Here is a 15,516-nt window from a genome sequence, read left to right as displayed (position 1 = left end):
TATTAAGATCTACTCTCTAGCAACTTACAAATATACCATACAGCAGTGTTAGCTATAGACATTATGTTGTGCATTCTATCCCCAGTATTTATTTATCTTATAATCAAAAATTTGTATCTTTTGACCACCTTCCTCCAATTCCTCCACCCCAATCCTCACCTCTGGTAACCAAAAATCTGATCTTGCCTCTACGAGTTTGGGGGGGGCGGGGGTGGGGAGTTTGTGTTTCACATATAAGTGAGATCATACAGTATTTGTCTTTCTCTGTCTGACTTATTTCACTTAGCATAATGCCCTCAAGGTCCATTCATATTGTCACAATGGCAGGATTTTCATCCTCATTATGGCTGAATAGTATACCATTGCACATTTATAACACATTTTATTTATCAATTAATCTGTAGATGGATACTTAGGTTGTAAAAACAATTGAATTGTACATTTTAAATGGGTGAAAGATATTATATATAAATCATATCTCAATAAAGCTGTTACAGAAAGAAAGAAAGAAGGAAGGAAGAAAAAAAGGAGGGACGGAGGGTGGGAGAAGGAAGGAAGGAAGGAAGGAAGGAAAAGAAAAATAATAGTCCACATACTTATTGAGAGAAGTAATGGATCAAGGAAATCAAAACTGAAGAGCTTCTTGGTATTTTCCACAAAGGGATCTTGTGGATTGTTGAGGGAGTCGATGTTCACTCCAAATGATGTGCTAGTAATCACATCCATGCTGTAGGCCCCAAAGATGCTGAGTAGAAAAAGAAAGACATGAAAAATTAAAATCAGCACCTCTTTATTCTCCTTATCCAACACATGCAGCAAGAAGTGCATGTAAACTCATATGCCCAGACAAGACAGGTAAAGAGCCACACACCTTCAGAACGTTCTGTTGGATCATCTGAAGAGTCTATGCTACCATCACATTCATGAGGTGTTTATCAGGTTCCAGCGATGCAGCTGGCCCTGTGCTAGGAGTGATGGGGACACTAAAACATGTTAAACCCACTTCTGAGCTCAAAGAGCTGAGTCATAGAGGGGTAGAGACCCATAATCATGCAAATTACAAACTATTGAGTTTGGCAACTAATGAGTTGTTTTGAGTATGGGCAACAGCAACTTTATAAGCACTGTGTTTGAGCAGGACAAAGGGTGGAATAATTAACTCTTCCTAAGGCAGTCAAGAAAGATGACATTGATCTGGGTTTGCCTCACTAAGTATCTATGCTCAGAGCTGATTCCTCTTTAGCATATTACAGAACAGCAGCACCCAGTTCTGACTTGCCAGGAATGTCATCCCTCCTTCTCTACACCCCTGCGAAGGCTCCTGAATGACGCACACTTCCTTAACTCCAGTAATCTCACATTGCCCTGAGGGCAGACTCATTTCTGTAAACGTAAGAACTAAGAATGTTCCTAGTTAAAAAACAATAATAATACAGCCTCCAACATTGATTCAGGTGATCCCATAGTTAAGTGACCATATGTCCCCAGGTTTCCCAGGACAATCCAAGTTCATACCTGTTGTTCCTGAATAACTAAAAATATCCCACTTTAGACAGTAGATTAAATGGTCACTCTACTCATAGCTTATACAGGGCCTTCTCTCTTCTGAGACTGAAGGAAGGAGAAGTGGTGGTAAGACTTTGTATTTAGTATTTTGCTGGGGATACACAGCAAAATCACGAAGGGGTTTAAGTGTTCCAAGTTCCACATTGTAACTGTCCTGCCCCACCCACTGCCCACCAATATGTACCAAACACCTTCCCCTCTCACTATTCCATACCATATACACTCAAAACTTTAGTATGATCATGTTTCTCTTTCGAAACTACCTATCTTTATCTTCCAGAATGTCTAAGGTGACAATTAAGCAGATAAATTAATCTTGGTTCATGTACACAGGTGAGAAGAGCCTCTCTATCCTGAATTCCCTGCCTTCTTGGGCAGGCCACTCCTTCTTGGATGACTCATTGGAGTTGTAACACCACACACATACTTCTGTTTGGTCACTAGAGTAACTCAACTGTGGGAATTTTGCCTCCATGACAGGTAGTTGGAGGGTCCAGTGACAGAGCTCAGAATCCCAGCAGGTACACTCCTACTCACTCTTTCAAGGTGATGGGCTTGCCTTTCTCTGCTTCCTTCTTCAGGTTCCTCACCAACACGTCTCCATACTGGCCAAGGATGGGGAACATCTAGACAATACACAATATGACCCAAAGTTAAATATGGAGAATCAAGTCCTAGGAGGACCTGGCTTTAACAAACATGGAGCAGTAAGTGACATTTTATAATGAATCTTATGACACCTCTTCTAGGACATAAAGATAAAAGACCATTTTTCAGTAGCTCAAATTCAGCAAAATACCCCTTGGAAAGAGACTACAATCTTATTTTCTACCTGACCCCAGATGCGTTATTTAAGTTTCTGATTAAAAGTCCTCTTCATTTCTTACCTCCTTGAGCTTTCCACTCGTGAAGGTTGGAGACAGCAATGTTCGTATTCTCTTCCATTGTTCATCCTCAGACAGAGAGATGGCACTTTTCATAAATCCGAATGGACCAAAAGGCTAGACTCAAAAACAAAAGACATTTTGCCCTACATGAGTTTTGGAGGTCTCAACAATTGTGGAAAATTTGTTAAATGGGCATCAGTTATTCAACAAATACTTAGTGACTGTATACTTAGTAGCAGGCCCTATGATACGTGCTCAATAAATATTATCCCATGCCTAGGTTCCTATGAGGGTGGAGGACACATCCAGCCAACTGTTGCAGTTTACAGCCTTGTATTCTAATCTCCTTTTAAATGAAAATGATCCATATGGTAGGAAAGCTGTTACTCCAAGGAAGAGACAGGAATAAGACCTAGTACATCCACCAGGGATGCTCAGAGTAGAAAGGGATTGGTGGCAGATAGCCAGATAGCCTTGGCAAACTGTGTGCTGCCTCAGGCAAGTTCTGTCCTTAGATATACATACAACACAAGCAACTCAAAAAAGAGGATATCTTAGTATGATGATTTTTTAAAACAATAGTAGTTAATACCTAAAAAACTAGTAATCTTTTGCTATTCTAAAGAGATGGTACAATCACATGGAAACCCCTTTGCATTACATTTTTCCTCTAGGGATACAAAGGAAAAAAAGATAATTCTATTTCTCAGCTTGAGATGGGTCTACCAAGCCAACCTCCTTGAGCCTTTCTTTTATCTTCCAAAACTATATTTTGCTTTAAAATGCATAGCTCCAATACTCATTCGTGATAAATGCTCAAAAACTAGGAAAAGAAGGAAACTACATAAGAGTATCTACAAAAAACCTACAGCTAACAAGACACTTGATGAAAGACTGGAGTGACATCACTAGGATGTCTGAGGAGAAGACTTCGGCCTCCATTGCCCCATAAACAACAACAATTAGACAGCTATCCACTAATGCTATCCTCAAACCTGAGAATAACTGCACAAATGGGTAGGGAGAATAGTTTCATTTTCCCTGCATCATCCCATCTCCCAGGCTAGCACTGCTAATGTCCAAGAGGGAACTCCCCAGGCTGAGAGACTTCCTTTTGCTGGGACTAGGACAGCAGGGCAAGTGACCAGTTTCTCCAGCCTTTCAGGGCACTGCACAAATGACCCAGTTGGCTTTTACCACACCCAGAGACTGACATAGCTGACACGTCTTGAGAAAGCTAGGAACAAAGAAGGGCAGGGACTGCCAGCATCAGCAATATGATGGAAGTGACCATGGTTCTCTGTTGCCTGCTCTGCAGAGGACTCCAGAAGCCATTGCTGCTGAGGAAACCAACAGCCAGCGCAGATGCTGCAGACACCATGCAGATGTTGCTTACTGTCAGCTCCACAGGCTTTCACATTCACAGACTCCAGCTGCCTGAGTCCTGCCGTGTGTCACTCCTCCCCTGCCAGAGCTGCCCTAGCCAGGGCCACTGATAACTCTCTGAGCCCTGGGATCTGCACCAGTAGCCAGCCCTGGGCTCTATGCCTGGGTGCGTGCATAACAACAGCCCAGGTCCCTGCAGCTGCTCAGGTGCCTAGAGCCAGCCCTGACTCCTGTCAGTGGACTGCACTGCCACATGTGCCCACAACTAACCCCTGCAGCCACACACCTGCACACTGCCAGCTTCAGCTCTAGTCACCAGCCCCAACTTCAGTGCGTGTGCCTGCAGTCAGGCCCCCACAGATGAGTGTGTGCATACCACCAAATCTGGCCACCACTGTTTGGTCCCTCACCACCTGATCTGGAGGTGATGCTTAATAACCCAATAGTACTTGCAGCCACTGTGGACCCTCCATAGCTCTTGCTGCCAAGGATCATGTAGTTGGTGATATTATGAACCCCAGCTGCTGAGCCAGCCATGCCCCCATGAAATGAAGCCGCTACATACCCACACACAGGGGACCTCACACCACTAGACTGAGGGTCACAGCATACTCCAGTTTGACCCAACCCTCAAGCAAAGGTCTTTTCTCACTGAAGTTAGCTCATAAAGTCTGGGAGAGGCGACTGCTTCAATTGCACAGACACCATTGCAAGTCTACAGAGACCACAAAGAACTAGGGAAACATGACACCAGCAAAGAACACAATAAACTTCCAGTAACTGACCCCAAAGAAATGGAGATCCACAAATTGCATGACAAAGAATTTGAAATAATTGTTCTAAAGAAGCTCAGAGAGGTACAAGAGAACACAGATAAACAATTCAATAAAGTCAGAAAAAAATTACAAAAACAAAATAAGTTCAACAAGGAGATATAAAACATAAAAAAAGAACCCAAAAAAAGAAATTTTAAAGCTGAAGAATACAAAGACTGAACTAAAAACTGCAACAGAAAGCTTCAAGGGAACCCCCATAAGGCTATCAGTGGACTTCTCAGCAGAAACATTGAAGGCAAGAAGAGGATGAAATGATGTATTCAGAGTTCTGAAAGAAAAAACCTACCAACCAAGAATACTTTACCTTGAAATGCCATCTTCAGAAATGAGGGAGAGATAAAAACATTTCCAGGCGAACAAAACCAGAAAGAGTTCATCACCACTAGACCTGCCTCATAAAAAAATGCTAAAGGGAGTTCTTCAATCTGAAAAGAAAGGATGCTAACAAGTAACATGAAATCATACGAAAATATAAAACTCACTGGTAAATATATATAGTCCAATTCAAAATACAGTAGTATTGTAATGGTGGTGTGCAAATCACTTACAACTCTAGTGCAAAAATTAAAAAACAAAAGAATTAAAGATAACTATAGCGAAAGTAATTTGTTACTGGATACACAATATAAAAAGATGTAAGTTGTGACATCAAAAACCTTAAACAGTGGGAGAGTAAAAGCATTGAGTTTTTGAGTGAGAGCAAAACTAAGTTGTTATCAACTTAAAATAGACTGTTTACATATGGAAAGTGATTTATGGAAGCCTCATGATAACCACAGCGCAAAAATCTATAGTAGATACAGAACAGATCAAGAGAAAGGAATCAAAGCATATCACTATAGAAAATCATCAAGTCACAAAAAAGAGAGGAAGAAGGAACAAAGGATCTGTGAAAAACCTAGGTTAACAAAATGGCAATAAGTCCTTTCAATCAATAATTACTTCAAATGTCAGTGGATAGATGAATAGATATAGAAAATGTGTGTGTGTGTGTGTGTGTGTGTGTGTGTGTGTATAAAACACACAGTGAAAAATTATTCAGCCTTAAAAAAGAAAGAAATCCTTTCATTTGTGACAACATGGATGAACCTGGAGGACATCATGCTAAGAAAATTAAGTCAGAAAGAGAAGGACAAATATCACATGACCACACTCATATGTGGAATCTAAAAGAGAAAAGTCAAACTGATAGTAACAGAGTTGAATGGTGGCTATCAGGGGCTGGGGTGGGGGAAAGGGATGATATTGTTAAAAGGGCAAAAACTTTCAGTTATAAGATAAACAAGTTCTGGAGACCGAATGAACAGTATCACGACTATAGTTAATAATACTGTATTTTATACTTTAAATTTGCTAAGATAGCAGATCTTAAGTGCATGTTACCACACACACAAGAAAAGGTACCTATGGGGGGTGATGGATATGTTAATTCATTTGTAGCAATCATTTCACAACATATACATATACATATATCAAAACATATTGTGTACCTTAAATATATACATTTTTGTTTGTCCAAAGTAAATAAATAAAAATTTTTAAATGGTGAAAGACTAAATGCATCCCCCTGAGATCAGGAGCAAGAGAAAAATATCCACTGTCACCATGCTTATTCAACATCATACTGGAAGTCTTAGCCAGTGCGGTAAGACAAGAAAAAGAAATAAAAGGCATACAGATTGGAAAGGAAAAATAGAAGTGTCTGAATTTTCAGGTGACACAATTGTCAAGGTAGAAAATCCCAAGGAACATAAAAAGAAAAATCTCTGGAACTAATAAACGAGCTCAGCAAGGTTGTAGCATACAAGATCAACACACAAAAATCAACCACATTTCTATATATTAACGATGAATATATGAAAACACATTAAAAACACAATACCGTTTAGAACCACTCCAAGGAAAATGAAATACTTTAGGTGTAAATTTAACAAAACATATACAGGATCCCTGTGCTGAGATTACAAACTGTTGATGAAAGGAATCAAAGAAAACCTAGATAAATGGAGACACACTGTATTTGTGAATTGAAAGTATTGACCTAATAGAGATATAGATTTTCCAAAAGAGATCGGCAGAGATTATGAAAATCTCAGCAATTTTTCTGTAAACGTAGGTAAGCTTATTCTAAATTTGTATGGAAAGGCAAAGGACCTAGAATAGCTAAAACAATTCTGAAACCAAAAAAAATAAAGTGGGAGGAATCATTCTACACGATGTTAAGACTTACTCTTTAGCTACGGCTATCAAGACTGTGTGGTACAAGTGGAGGGACATATCCATAGATCAATGAACAGAGTAGAAAATGAGAATTGGACCCAAACAAATAGGTCCAACTGATTTTTTTACAATGGTGCAAAACCTATTCAAAGGAGCAAAGAGAGCCTTTCCACAAACAGGCCTGGAGCAATTAAGACATCCATAGGTGACAAAAAGGACCTTGGCCTAAACCTCACACCTTAGACAAAACTTAATGCAAAACATATCATGGACTTAAAAGTAAAATATAAAACTATATGCTGTTTGGAAATAAAATAGGAGAAAATCTTTGAAAACTAGGGCTAGGTAAATAGTTTTCAGACTTGACACCAAAGCCACAACACATAAAAGGAAAAATTGATAAATTGGCCTCATCAAAATAAAAAATGTTTGCTCCACTAAAGACCCTGATAAAAGGAAAAGGCAAACTGCACACAATGACAATAAAAGAATAGTAAGAGGGAGACTTATGGTGATGGAACAATTCTGTATCTTGATTATGGTGGTTGTTACACAAATCTACATACATGATAAATTCTCATAGAGCAACACACACAAATGAGTCCACATAAAACTGATTAAATCTGAATAAGCTCTGTGGATACTACCAATGTCAATTTCCTGCTTTGATATTGTACGATAGTTATGCAAGTTATTACCAACTGGGGGAAACAGGATGAAGGGTAAGATGACATGGCACCACCTTGCTTTTTTTTTTTTTGGAAACTTCCTGTGAATCTATAACTATTTCTAAACAAAAATTTAATAAATAAATAAGATTTTAAATTAAAAAACGATGTATACCTACCCGCCGGTTTGTAAAGACAGAATAGCATTCTTTCACTAGTACTGTTTTGATCATGTCTGGATCTGTGATAGCCAGCACAGGCTTTGTGCCATGATAAGTCCTGTTGGGGAGACAGAGCCGATTAAATTAAACAAGCTGGATTCTACAGCTGGAGCTACACCTGCAGTCCAGACTTTCATCCTGACATTACATAATCCACATTCCTAGAGATTATGGTTAGAAATAACAATAGAACATTTGTTAAGTCTAGGTGGTGTGTACATGGGTATTTCCTGTACCATTCTCCATAATTTTTTCTTTTTTTTTTTTAAGATTTCCACCTGAGCTAACATCTGTTGCCAATCTTCTTTTTTTTCTTCTTCTTCTCCCCAAAGCCCCCGCGTATGTAGTTGCAAATTCTAGTTGTAGATCCTTCTGGTCCTGCTATGGGAGACGCTGCCTCAGCATAGCTTGATGAGCGGTGCGAGGTCCGCACCCAGGATCTGAACCAGTGAAACCCTGGGCCGCCAAAGCAGAGCATGTGAACTTAACCATTCAACCACTGGGGCCAGCCCCTCCACAATTTTTTCTATGTTTAAAATATTTCATTACAAAAAGAAAGGTAGGTTAGTGAATAACTGAAGGTAAGTAAATTGTCTAAGAACAAAACAATAATAAAGGAAAGTCTACCCACTCAGTCATGAAAATTTATAGTCTTGAAGATCCATCAAAACATGATAAATGCCTATGACATAATGTAAGATGAAAACTGTAGACATAGTGATCATAAATATGTAAAAATGTGTCTATACATGGAAAAAAGATTTGGAATGTTCAAAAAGTGATAGTAGGATTACAGATGATTTCATTCTTCTACTTCTAAAATTTCTAAAAGAGTCTCTGAACTGAGATTGCCTTCAACTCCAGGAAGCCTTGTCATAACAAGTCTAGCCAGTAGAAGTTTCCAGAATACTCACCCCCACATTTTTCCATACTTTTCAAAACATTTCTTATCAAAATCCCAAATACCCTGCAAGGAGAAACAAAATTACATTAGTAATCTAAATGTATTGAACGGCACCTCTAACTGGGACAAAAATGACTCAAATCCCATGAAATCAGTCTTACTATCTTTCACTGGCAGTGAGAAAGAAGCTCTTATTCCGAGACGTCTTAAAGGAAAGAAGAAAATGTTGAGGAGATATTTGACACAGAGAATTTAATTTTGACTTTTCTCCAAGTATCATAGATATTAAATGACTTACCCATTTCTATGAATACTAAGTAACTCCTTCTCTTTCTAAAGTGTTTTTGCTTGTGCAAGTGTTGTCTCTGAAATCAAATAACTCTCTGAATTATTAACTCTATGTACACATGAGAAAACTGAAGCTGAGAGAAAGGGAGAGCGGCCTACACACTCTTTGATCTCCTTGTTAAGCATCCTTTTCATTTATCTCCTGAGCCCTCTCTAGAATTCGAGCAGAATTAGGAAGTTAAAGACACAAGTGACCTCTTTTAGTCTAGCAGATTTAAGTAAGTCTAAGCCGTGTATGTTGAGTGAGAAAGTGAGTGAGTGAATGAATGAATGACAAAGTAGACTCGCCTTTCTGTTTTCCAGCTCAACATGGAAAAGATGGCGAGAGACCACCACTCCACAAAGGACAGAGGAAATTAAAACACATGCTCTGAATTTTCACTTCTGTAGCCTAAAAAAAAATCTTCAAATCACCAAGTTTCAGTTGTGACGTTTTGACTATGCAAAAGAAGATCCCAGGAATGTGGGTCTTGGGGTGCATTTACTAAGGAGATAATCTGGGAAAAGTGGAAAGGAAACTATTGTTTTTTCACAGGGAAGAATGTATGAATGTTTTTAGGCAGTAATTAGGGACTGAAAGCCTCTGTTGGGAGAATTGGGATCTGAGAAACGAGCCTCAGTTCTCACGGAAAGGAAATCTGAGGCGGAGGGCAGCCTGCATGAAGGGGTCTGTCTACTGGCCTTCTGGACCCGAGGTTTTAACCTTCTATCCAGTGGCCAGGCCCTGGGAGAGGCATCTGGATGAACCACAAAGTCTCCGCCAAAACTCACAGTCCATGTGTCACCTAGTACATTCCATTCACCTAGTGCATTCCATTCAGTGATGTTAAATTTTTAACAATGTTGTCAAATAATCTCCCTTCTAGTGCCTTTGTATAACTGAGTCTGCCTTTGTTTAAAGGAAAAACACAACTCAATTAGTGTTTAAATATTTGAGGTGGATAGATTATCACCTTGTTTCAGTTGTACCCACTCCCTGCTCAGACTCACCTATAGAGAGCCTCCTTTTAAGGAAGAAAAGTAAAGCAGAAAGCTCTTGTTCCATCTCTGAAATCCCAAATAGAACAAATAACTGCCAGGGTTTAGCAGTTCTTGAGAGAATTCAAGGATGTGCAAAATAACTGATGGTAAATACCTGGCTTGCCTAGGAAACCGAAGTTTAAAATTACCCAGGAGGAAGGAGACAAAACCAAATGGCTACCCAGAGTTTATGCTATGAACAGGGAAGTCTGACTCTAGTGTACGCGGCTTAATGAGCTACTACTGGGCGTTCCGTTCATTCTTTTCTCCTAATACTCAGTACAATTGTGCCTTCCTGGGAACCTGCAGCTGGCAGAAAGAAAACCCTCTTCACAATGCTCACAAGTTGGAACACCAAGTCCTGTGCTGAATCAACCAGAGAGCTGGGCTGTCCAACTGAGGCAAAACCTGACGCTAATAACAGCTGACAACATAGCCCTGGGGTCAGCCTGGTCACATGCTGGGTGGGGCCTACGATGTCATTTCTGGAAAATGTGAAGTCTCAGAACTTCTCCCTGAGCATGAGCATTTTTACTATAAAACTAAGGTGGGACTTGCAACCATGAGAAGCAAAAGAGGAAGCTCAAAGAATACTCACCTTATGGTAACTCAGAACATTTCCAAAAAAAGGCAGAGGTGTTGGCCCAGGAATTCCTAGCTTCTTAAAAAGTCCATGAGTGTAGGTCCCATATCTATAAAGTGAAAGAGAAAGCCAGGTCATAGGGATTGTGGAAAAGGTGCTGGGACTGGCCAGTGCCTGACTCAGAACCAGAACTCTCAAGAGAGGGAGGTAACGTGTGGGCAACGAATAATAACAGCAGCTCCAACAGCAATAACTACATTCACTCATCCTGTCCTTTCCCACCTCCACAGTGAGACCCACAAATAGTAATGATGAGTATCTAAAAACAGCTGAAGTCTCCATGGTCCCAATCCTAGAATGAATACTTGATAAATGTTTCGAAACTTGAGTGCTCCTGAGAGGTTCAGACTGGAATTCTCCCAACAATTCATTCATGTCTATTCAGTATGTTGACTCTTCCATGATTTGGAGATTCTCATTCTACGTGAAAAGGGGAAAAAATTTTTTCTGCTCCACTGAGATTTTTGTGTAACTACACCTACTCAGAAAAGAGAGTTACTTGAGAGCCTACTGTGACATTGTTCTTATAGTTTGCTCAGAGACTTTTATGCTTTGCCCTCCCTTCACACTCTGACCCCATTTTAGGATCTGGTTCATCTTAAATCTACCTTCATAGAGAGGCCTTGGATCAGCCAGTGTTCATCTTTCTATAGAATGAAAACCATGTTCAAGGCTTCCATTGGCCTCGTAGAAATATGTGTTTCAGTCACACACAAATCTCTTTTGTCAGGAAATTTGGCTGACCTGAGCTAGGAGAAGGGTAATTGGCCCATATGGTCCCTGAAGGATACTGTATAAAGGAATCAATGGATAAAGAATCCATTTCCAGACCATTCTTCCCTCATGGCATCTGGTCCTCCAAACTGTGATACTTACCTCCTGAGCACAGTGCCATAAACACAGATTTTTTTTTTTTAAGATGGCCACACAAAGCAGTTACTTTACTGCCTCTGTGGATCAAATATCTTAAAAATCTATCACGGTTAGTGCTCCCTATGACAGGCCTGCCTGCAACTCATCTTTGATGTGTCACGTGTGGAATCCCACAACTGGGGATTCTCGATCCTTGCAATTCTTCTCACTCTGGTGTTACTGAGAGATGGCAGAGTGGAGGAAAAGGAGAGGGTGAGGGAAGAGGCTGCTGACAGTGCTTTTAACCACGAAGTTGCTAGGCCTACAAGACTAACCCCATAGAGGCAAATTAGGAAAATATGGCTGAAAAGTGAACCACATATAAATGTTTCAATAGGCCCTACAAGTGCTTTCAGCTAAAAGATATGAGGCTGTCCAAACTTCGGGAACCTTCCTGTTGATAGCAAAAGATGTGTAATGCAACATAATGAGGAATCATAAAATGTTCTAGAGAGTTGAATTAAGACCTTGTCTCTTTTTCTTTGGAGATTAGCCTTTAAGGCAGTATAGGTCCCAAACATTCTACACAAATCCATCAAATCTTATAATATGTGATAAAATAAACCCCAAAAATTGTATGAAAGGACCTGCGCTTGAAGGACCCAGCAGAGGCACCTCAGCCAGGCCCAGAAGGGCATTTGGATCCTTCTTCCAGAATAGTTGGTAGAAGCATGTGCAGTGACTGCTAAAAATGAGGGTGGCCTCAGTTAGTCCCACCTCAGTTCCTTCTTTTGCCATCACAACTATTGCAAATCAATTAAACCAATTTCTGCTTCTGAACTTTCAATGTATTACGTGAACTCTCAAGTGAGTCCTAGCAATTGAGTGAACATGTCAGCAACATTGGTCTCCAAGGAAAGATCTGGTCTAGTGTCTAAACTCACATGGTTCCGTACCAAGGTAGAGGGTGGACTGGGTGAATTCTTCAGTTTCTTTCCAGTTTCCCCCTTTTTGATAGAGTAATGCTGCTTTTGGTACAAATGAAGGGACTAACAATAAAGCCAATTATTTTTATTACATTTACATTATGTTGGCATAAGGAGGGCATTGTCTACTCTACAACTACTGATTCCTGGCTGCATCAGTGTCCTAGGGCTACAGAGTTGTTTGCCCATTCTTGGCACTCTCTGGTGACATGCACACTGCCAGAGAGACCACACACAGAGTGACTTAGATGGCATCCCTGTCTCCAGGTTTCAAGCAGATGAGATGCTAACCCTGGTGCCCTGTGAGGGACCTCCTGTGGGACCAGCACCAAGGATCTGCTCCAAGGGATGAGGAATATTCTCCAGCTTCATCCTGACTCCTACCTGGAAGCCTCTCATGTCATCACTGGCTCACAGCCTCACTTACTCATCTGCAGTGAGAAATTAAGATACCTGCTGGGCAGGCATATTTAACATATATACAATCTACATAATGGAAGTATATATTTGTACACTAGTCTCACATTCCTGACATTATTCTACAAAGATGAGGTTATTTATGCACGTTCATAGTCACAAAGCCTAAACCAAAGCCTTCTTTTATCCTTCAGAAAGTACATGCTGAAAATAATCTTATCTCAGTAAAAGAAAAATCTAATATTAAATAGAATGAAGTTAAACCACATTAATTAATTTTAAAATGTCATCCGTTAGAAAATACATTGCCAAAATACCCAGAATTCCTAACATTTCTTTCAAAGAAAAAAATCAGATGTATGTTTTCTTTGTTCACATCTGTGTTCATGATTTCCTACTCTCAAAAAGTGAAATGAGACAGAGGTCAAATGTAACATGGAGCAGCCTTCCCTATCCACACGTGGAAAATAGCACCTCTGTCAACCTGATCCCTGATGCCAAGAATTCCACCATTGAAAGGACTTCCTCTGCTGGATGGTTTTGATTCATCCTCCTGTATTAACATGAGGGAAAAAAAATATTTAAAACCCAGATTGGCTTTCGGGGCTAGTGGCTTGGCAGGCTGCTAGCAGATTTCATATTAGGAGGAAAAGAAATCTCTATACTGATGGTAACCCTCCCAGAGAATGGAAGGAAAAAGTGAAAGAAAAGAAGACAATTTCAAGATTTCAGCCAGGTTTCCTCTGTTCTAAAGATTCTTTATTTAGGAGTAAATAGTACTGCATATTATGGGATGGAAGAATTCAGTCTTAGGAAAGGATTCCCAGAGAGGGGCTCAGAAAAATAGAAGAGCTGAGTCTCAGGAGAGAGATGGAGCAATCTCCAACACCTGCAAAGTCTGGGTGAACCAGGTTCCTGGTATAAATGCCAGCAGTGAGTGGGAGGTGAGCAGGAGCCACCTGAGTGACAAAGGGGCTGGTCCCTGTACATGTCTCTTGCAGAAGATTCGGGACCCAGAAGACAAAGATAATGAGACAGAACCAAAGCCACTTCCTCTTGCTTCCAGGATCTCCAGACCTTGGGAAGGGGTTAGGAGCCCACTGCCCAGGGTCCTGTTGTTTTTAATCTGTCTCTGGTGAATTCTGGTTGATTAGTCTAGGTCCACACTGGTAGTCAATCAGAAGATTATTCCCAGGAGCATATAATGTCACTAAACCCTCCTATCTACAGAAATTGAGAGTAGGGGTTTACTCTTTCAACAGATTTGAGTAAGATCAATAATAACCCCTCATGTGTTTGAGATGCCCAATGCTTAAGCAACTTCCCCTTCATTAACTCTTTTAGTCTTCAACACAGATAAGGGAAAGGGGGGCCCAATTAGCTCCCCAAGTTCATGGTTACAGAGGACACAAGCCTGGACAATTACTCACAGATAGAGGAGCACCAGGCTGGTAGCCAGGAGAACCCAGGTTTCCATGGAAAAGCTTGGGATCAGGTCCATGGCCACTTTCCTTCTGAGATTCTCTCCTCTGAGTTTTCCTTTCAGCAGTCGGTGCTACTGTTTGCAGGCCTGTGGGCACAGAGCTTCCTTCCAGCCCAGTGGAGATTCAATACAGCTGGAAGGTTTATATGCTGGGTAAGGGGGTGGGGCTGGAGCTGCAGCCAGTAGAAGGGCCACTTGTGCTCCACTTTCAGGTGCCACCCCCACCTGATACTTGGCAAATCATCATGGGCATACCAGGTTGATGTCCTCTGAGTTCAAATTCTGTGGGAAATCAATAAACAACTCAATCAGTGTTATCAGTAAGCCCAAATATTACAGAAATTCAAATAAAGCCACTGGCCTTTAATCTCTAACCTGCCCTTGACTCCATGGCTTCCCACATTCCAAAATACTTGAAATCCTTCAAACAACCTACGTCCACTGACAAGAGGACCTAGGGCCCCTTGACAAGAGGGTCCCTGAAGGAAAGGCATGACATGGATGAGATGGCAATGGCTGCACCAAATGGTAACAATCCATGCAGCTTCCTATCCTGCCCCTCAGAGGATCCTGCAGTAGACAGCCAGTTAGACAAATTCTTGACCAAAGAATGGTCCCCTCTCTCTGGAAAGATGAATGTCTAAGAAGAATGGGTATGAAGGGAGCAAAGAGGAGAACAGCATCCTGGATGGCCAAGTGAACCCCAACCACCTTAGTCAACAATGATATGGCAGATGTCACTATAGGCAGCAGGCACACTCCAAAAAGATGACATGAGGTTTTTCTCTGGACAAAGGGGTCAAAGCAGACGGCTTTTTTCTTTTTGATGAGTGAGGGGTTTTCTAATGGGTAGTGAGGAGTTAGTAAAAAGGAGGCTTGTAATAGCAGTCACTGTCACCAGTGAATCCCTCACCACATTCTTGATGGGAAAGATCTGAGGACTGGCTATCTGGAAACTATACCAGCGCATTGTCATCACTCTGACCCATGTTCTGTCTCTGTTTGGCCTGAAACCGTGGATTATGTGAAAAACAAAACCTCAAGTCTTCCTTAAACTCAACAAAAACAGAGGACATTTA

The 15,516-nt window shown here is 40.8% G+C and overlaps 1 protein-coding gene across 1 annotated transcript in view; it reads right to left on the bottom strand.

Annotated features, from left to right (window-relative positions):
• Positions 1 to 14,563, bottom strand: part of LOC106832277 (cytochrome P450 3A12) — a 33,415-nt gene extending 18,852 nt beyond the window's left edge. Inside the window, exons 1-7 of the mRNA XM_014842976.3 lie at positions 14,385 to 14,563; positions 10,655 to 10,748; positions 8,699 to 8,751; positions 7,743 to 7,842; positions 2,454 to 2,567; positions 2,104 to 2,192; positions 597 to 745 (exon numbers count right to left, since the gene is read on the bottom strand). Of these exons, the coding sequence (XP_014698462.1) occupies positions 597 to 745; positions 2,104 to 2,192; positions 2,454 to 2,567; positions 7,743 to 7,842; positions 8,699 to 8,751; positions 10,655 to 10,748; positions 14,385 to 14,455 (670 nt within the window). The 5' untranslated portion in view covers positions 14,456 to 14,563. The remainder of the gene's footprint in view (positions 1 to 596; positions 746 to 2,103; positions 2,193 to 2,453; positions 2,568 to 7,742; positions 7,843 to 8,698; positions 8,752 to 10,654; positions 10,749 to 14,384) is intronic.
• Positions 14,564 to 15,516: the final 953 nt, after the last annotated feature.

This window comes from Equus asinus, chromosome 14 (assembly GCF_041296235.1).
Source record: "Equus asinus isolate D_3611 breed Donkey chromosome 14, EquAss-T2T_v2, whole genome shotgun sequence".
Classification (NCBI taxonomy): domain Eukaryota; kingdom Metazoa; phylum Chordata; class Mammalia; order Perissodactyla; family Equidae; genus Equus; species Equus asinus.
The sequence above is the reverse complement of the archived record's forward strand: the minus strand, read 5'-3'. Positions and strand labels throughout refer to the sequence as shown.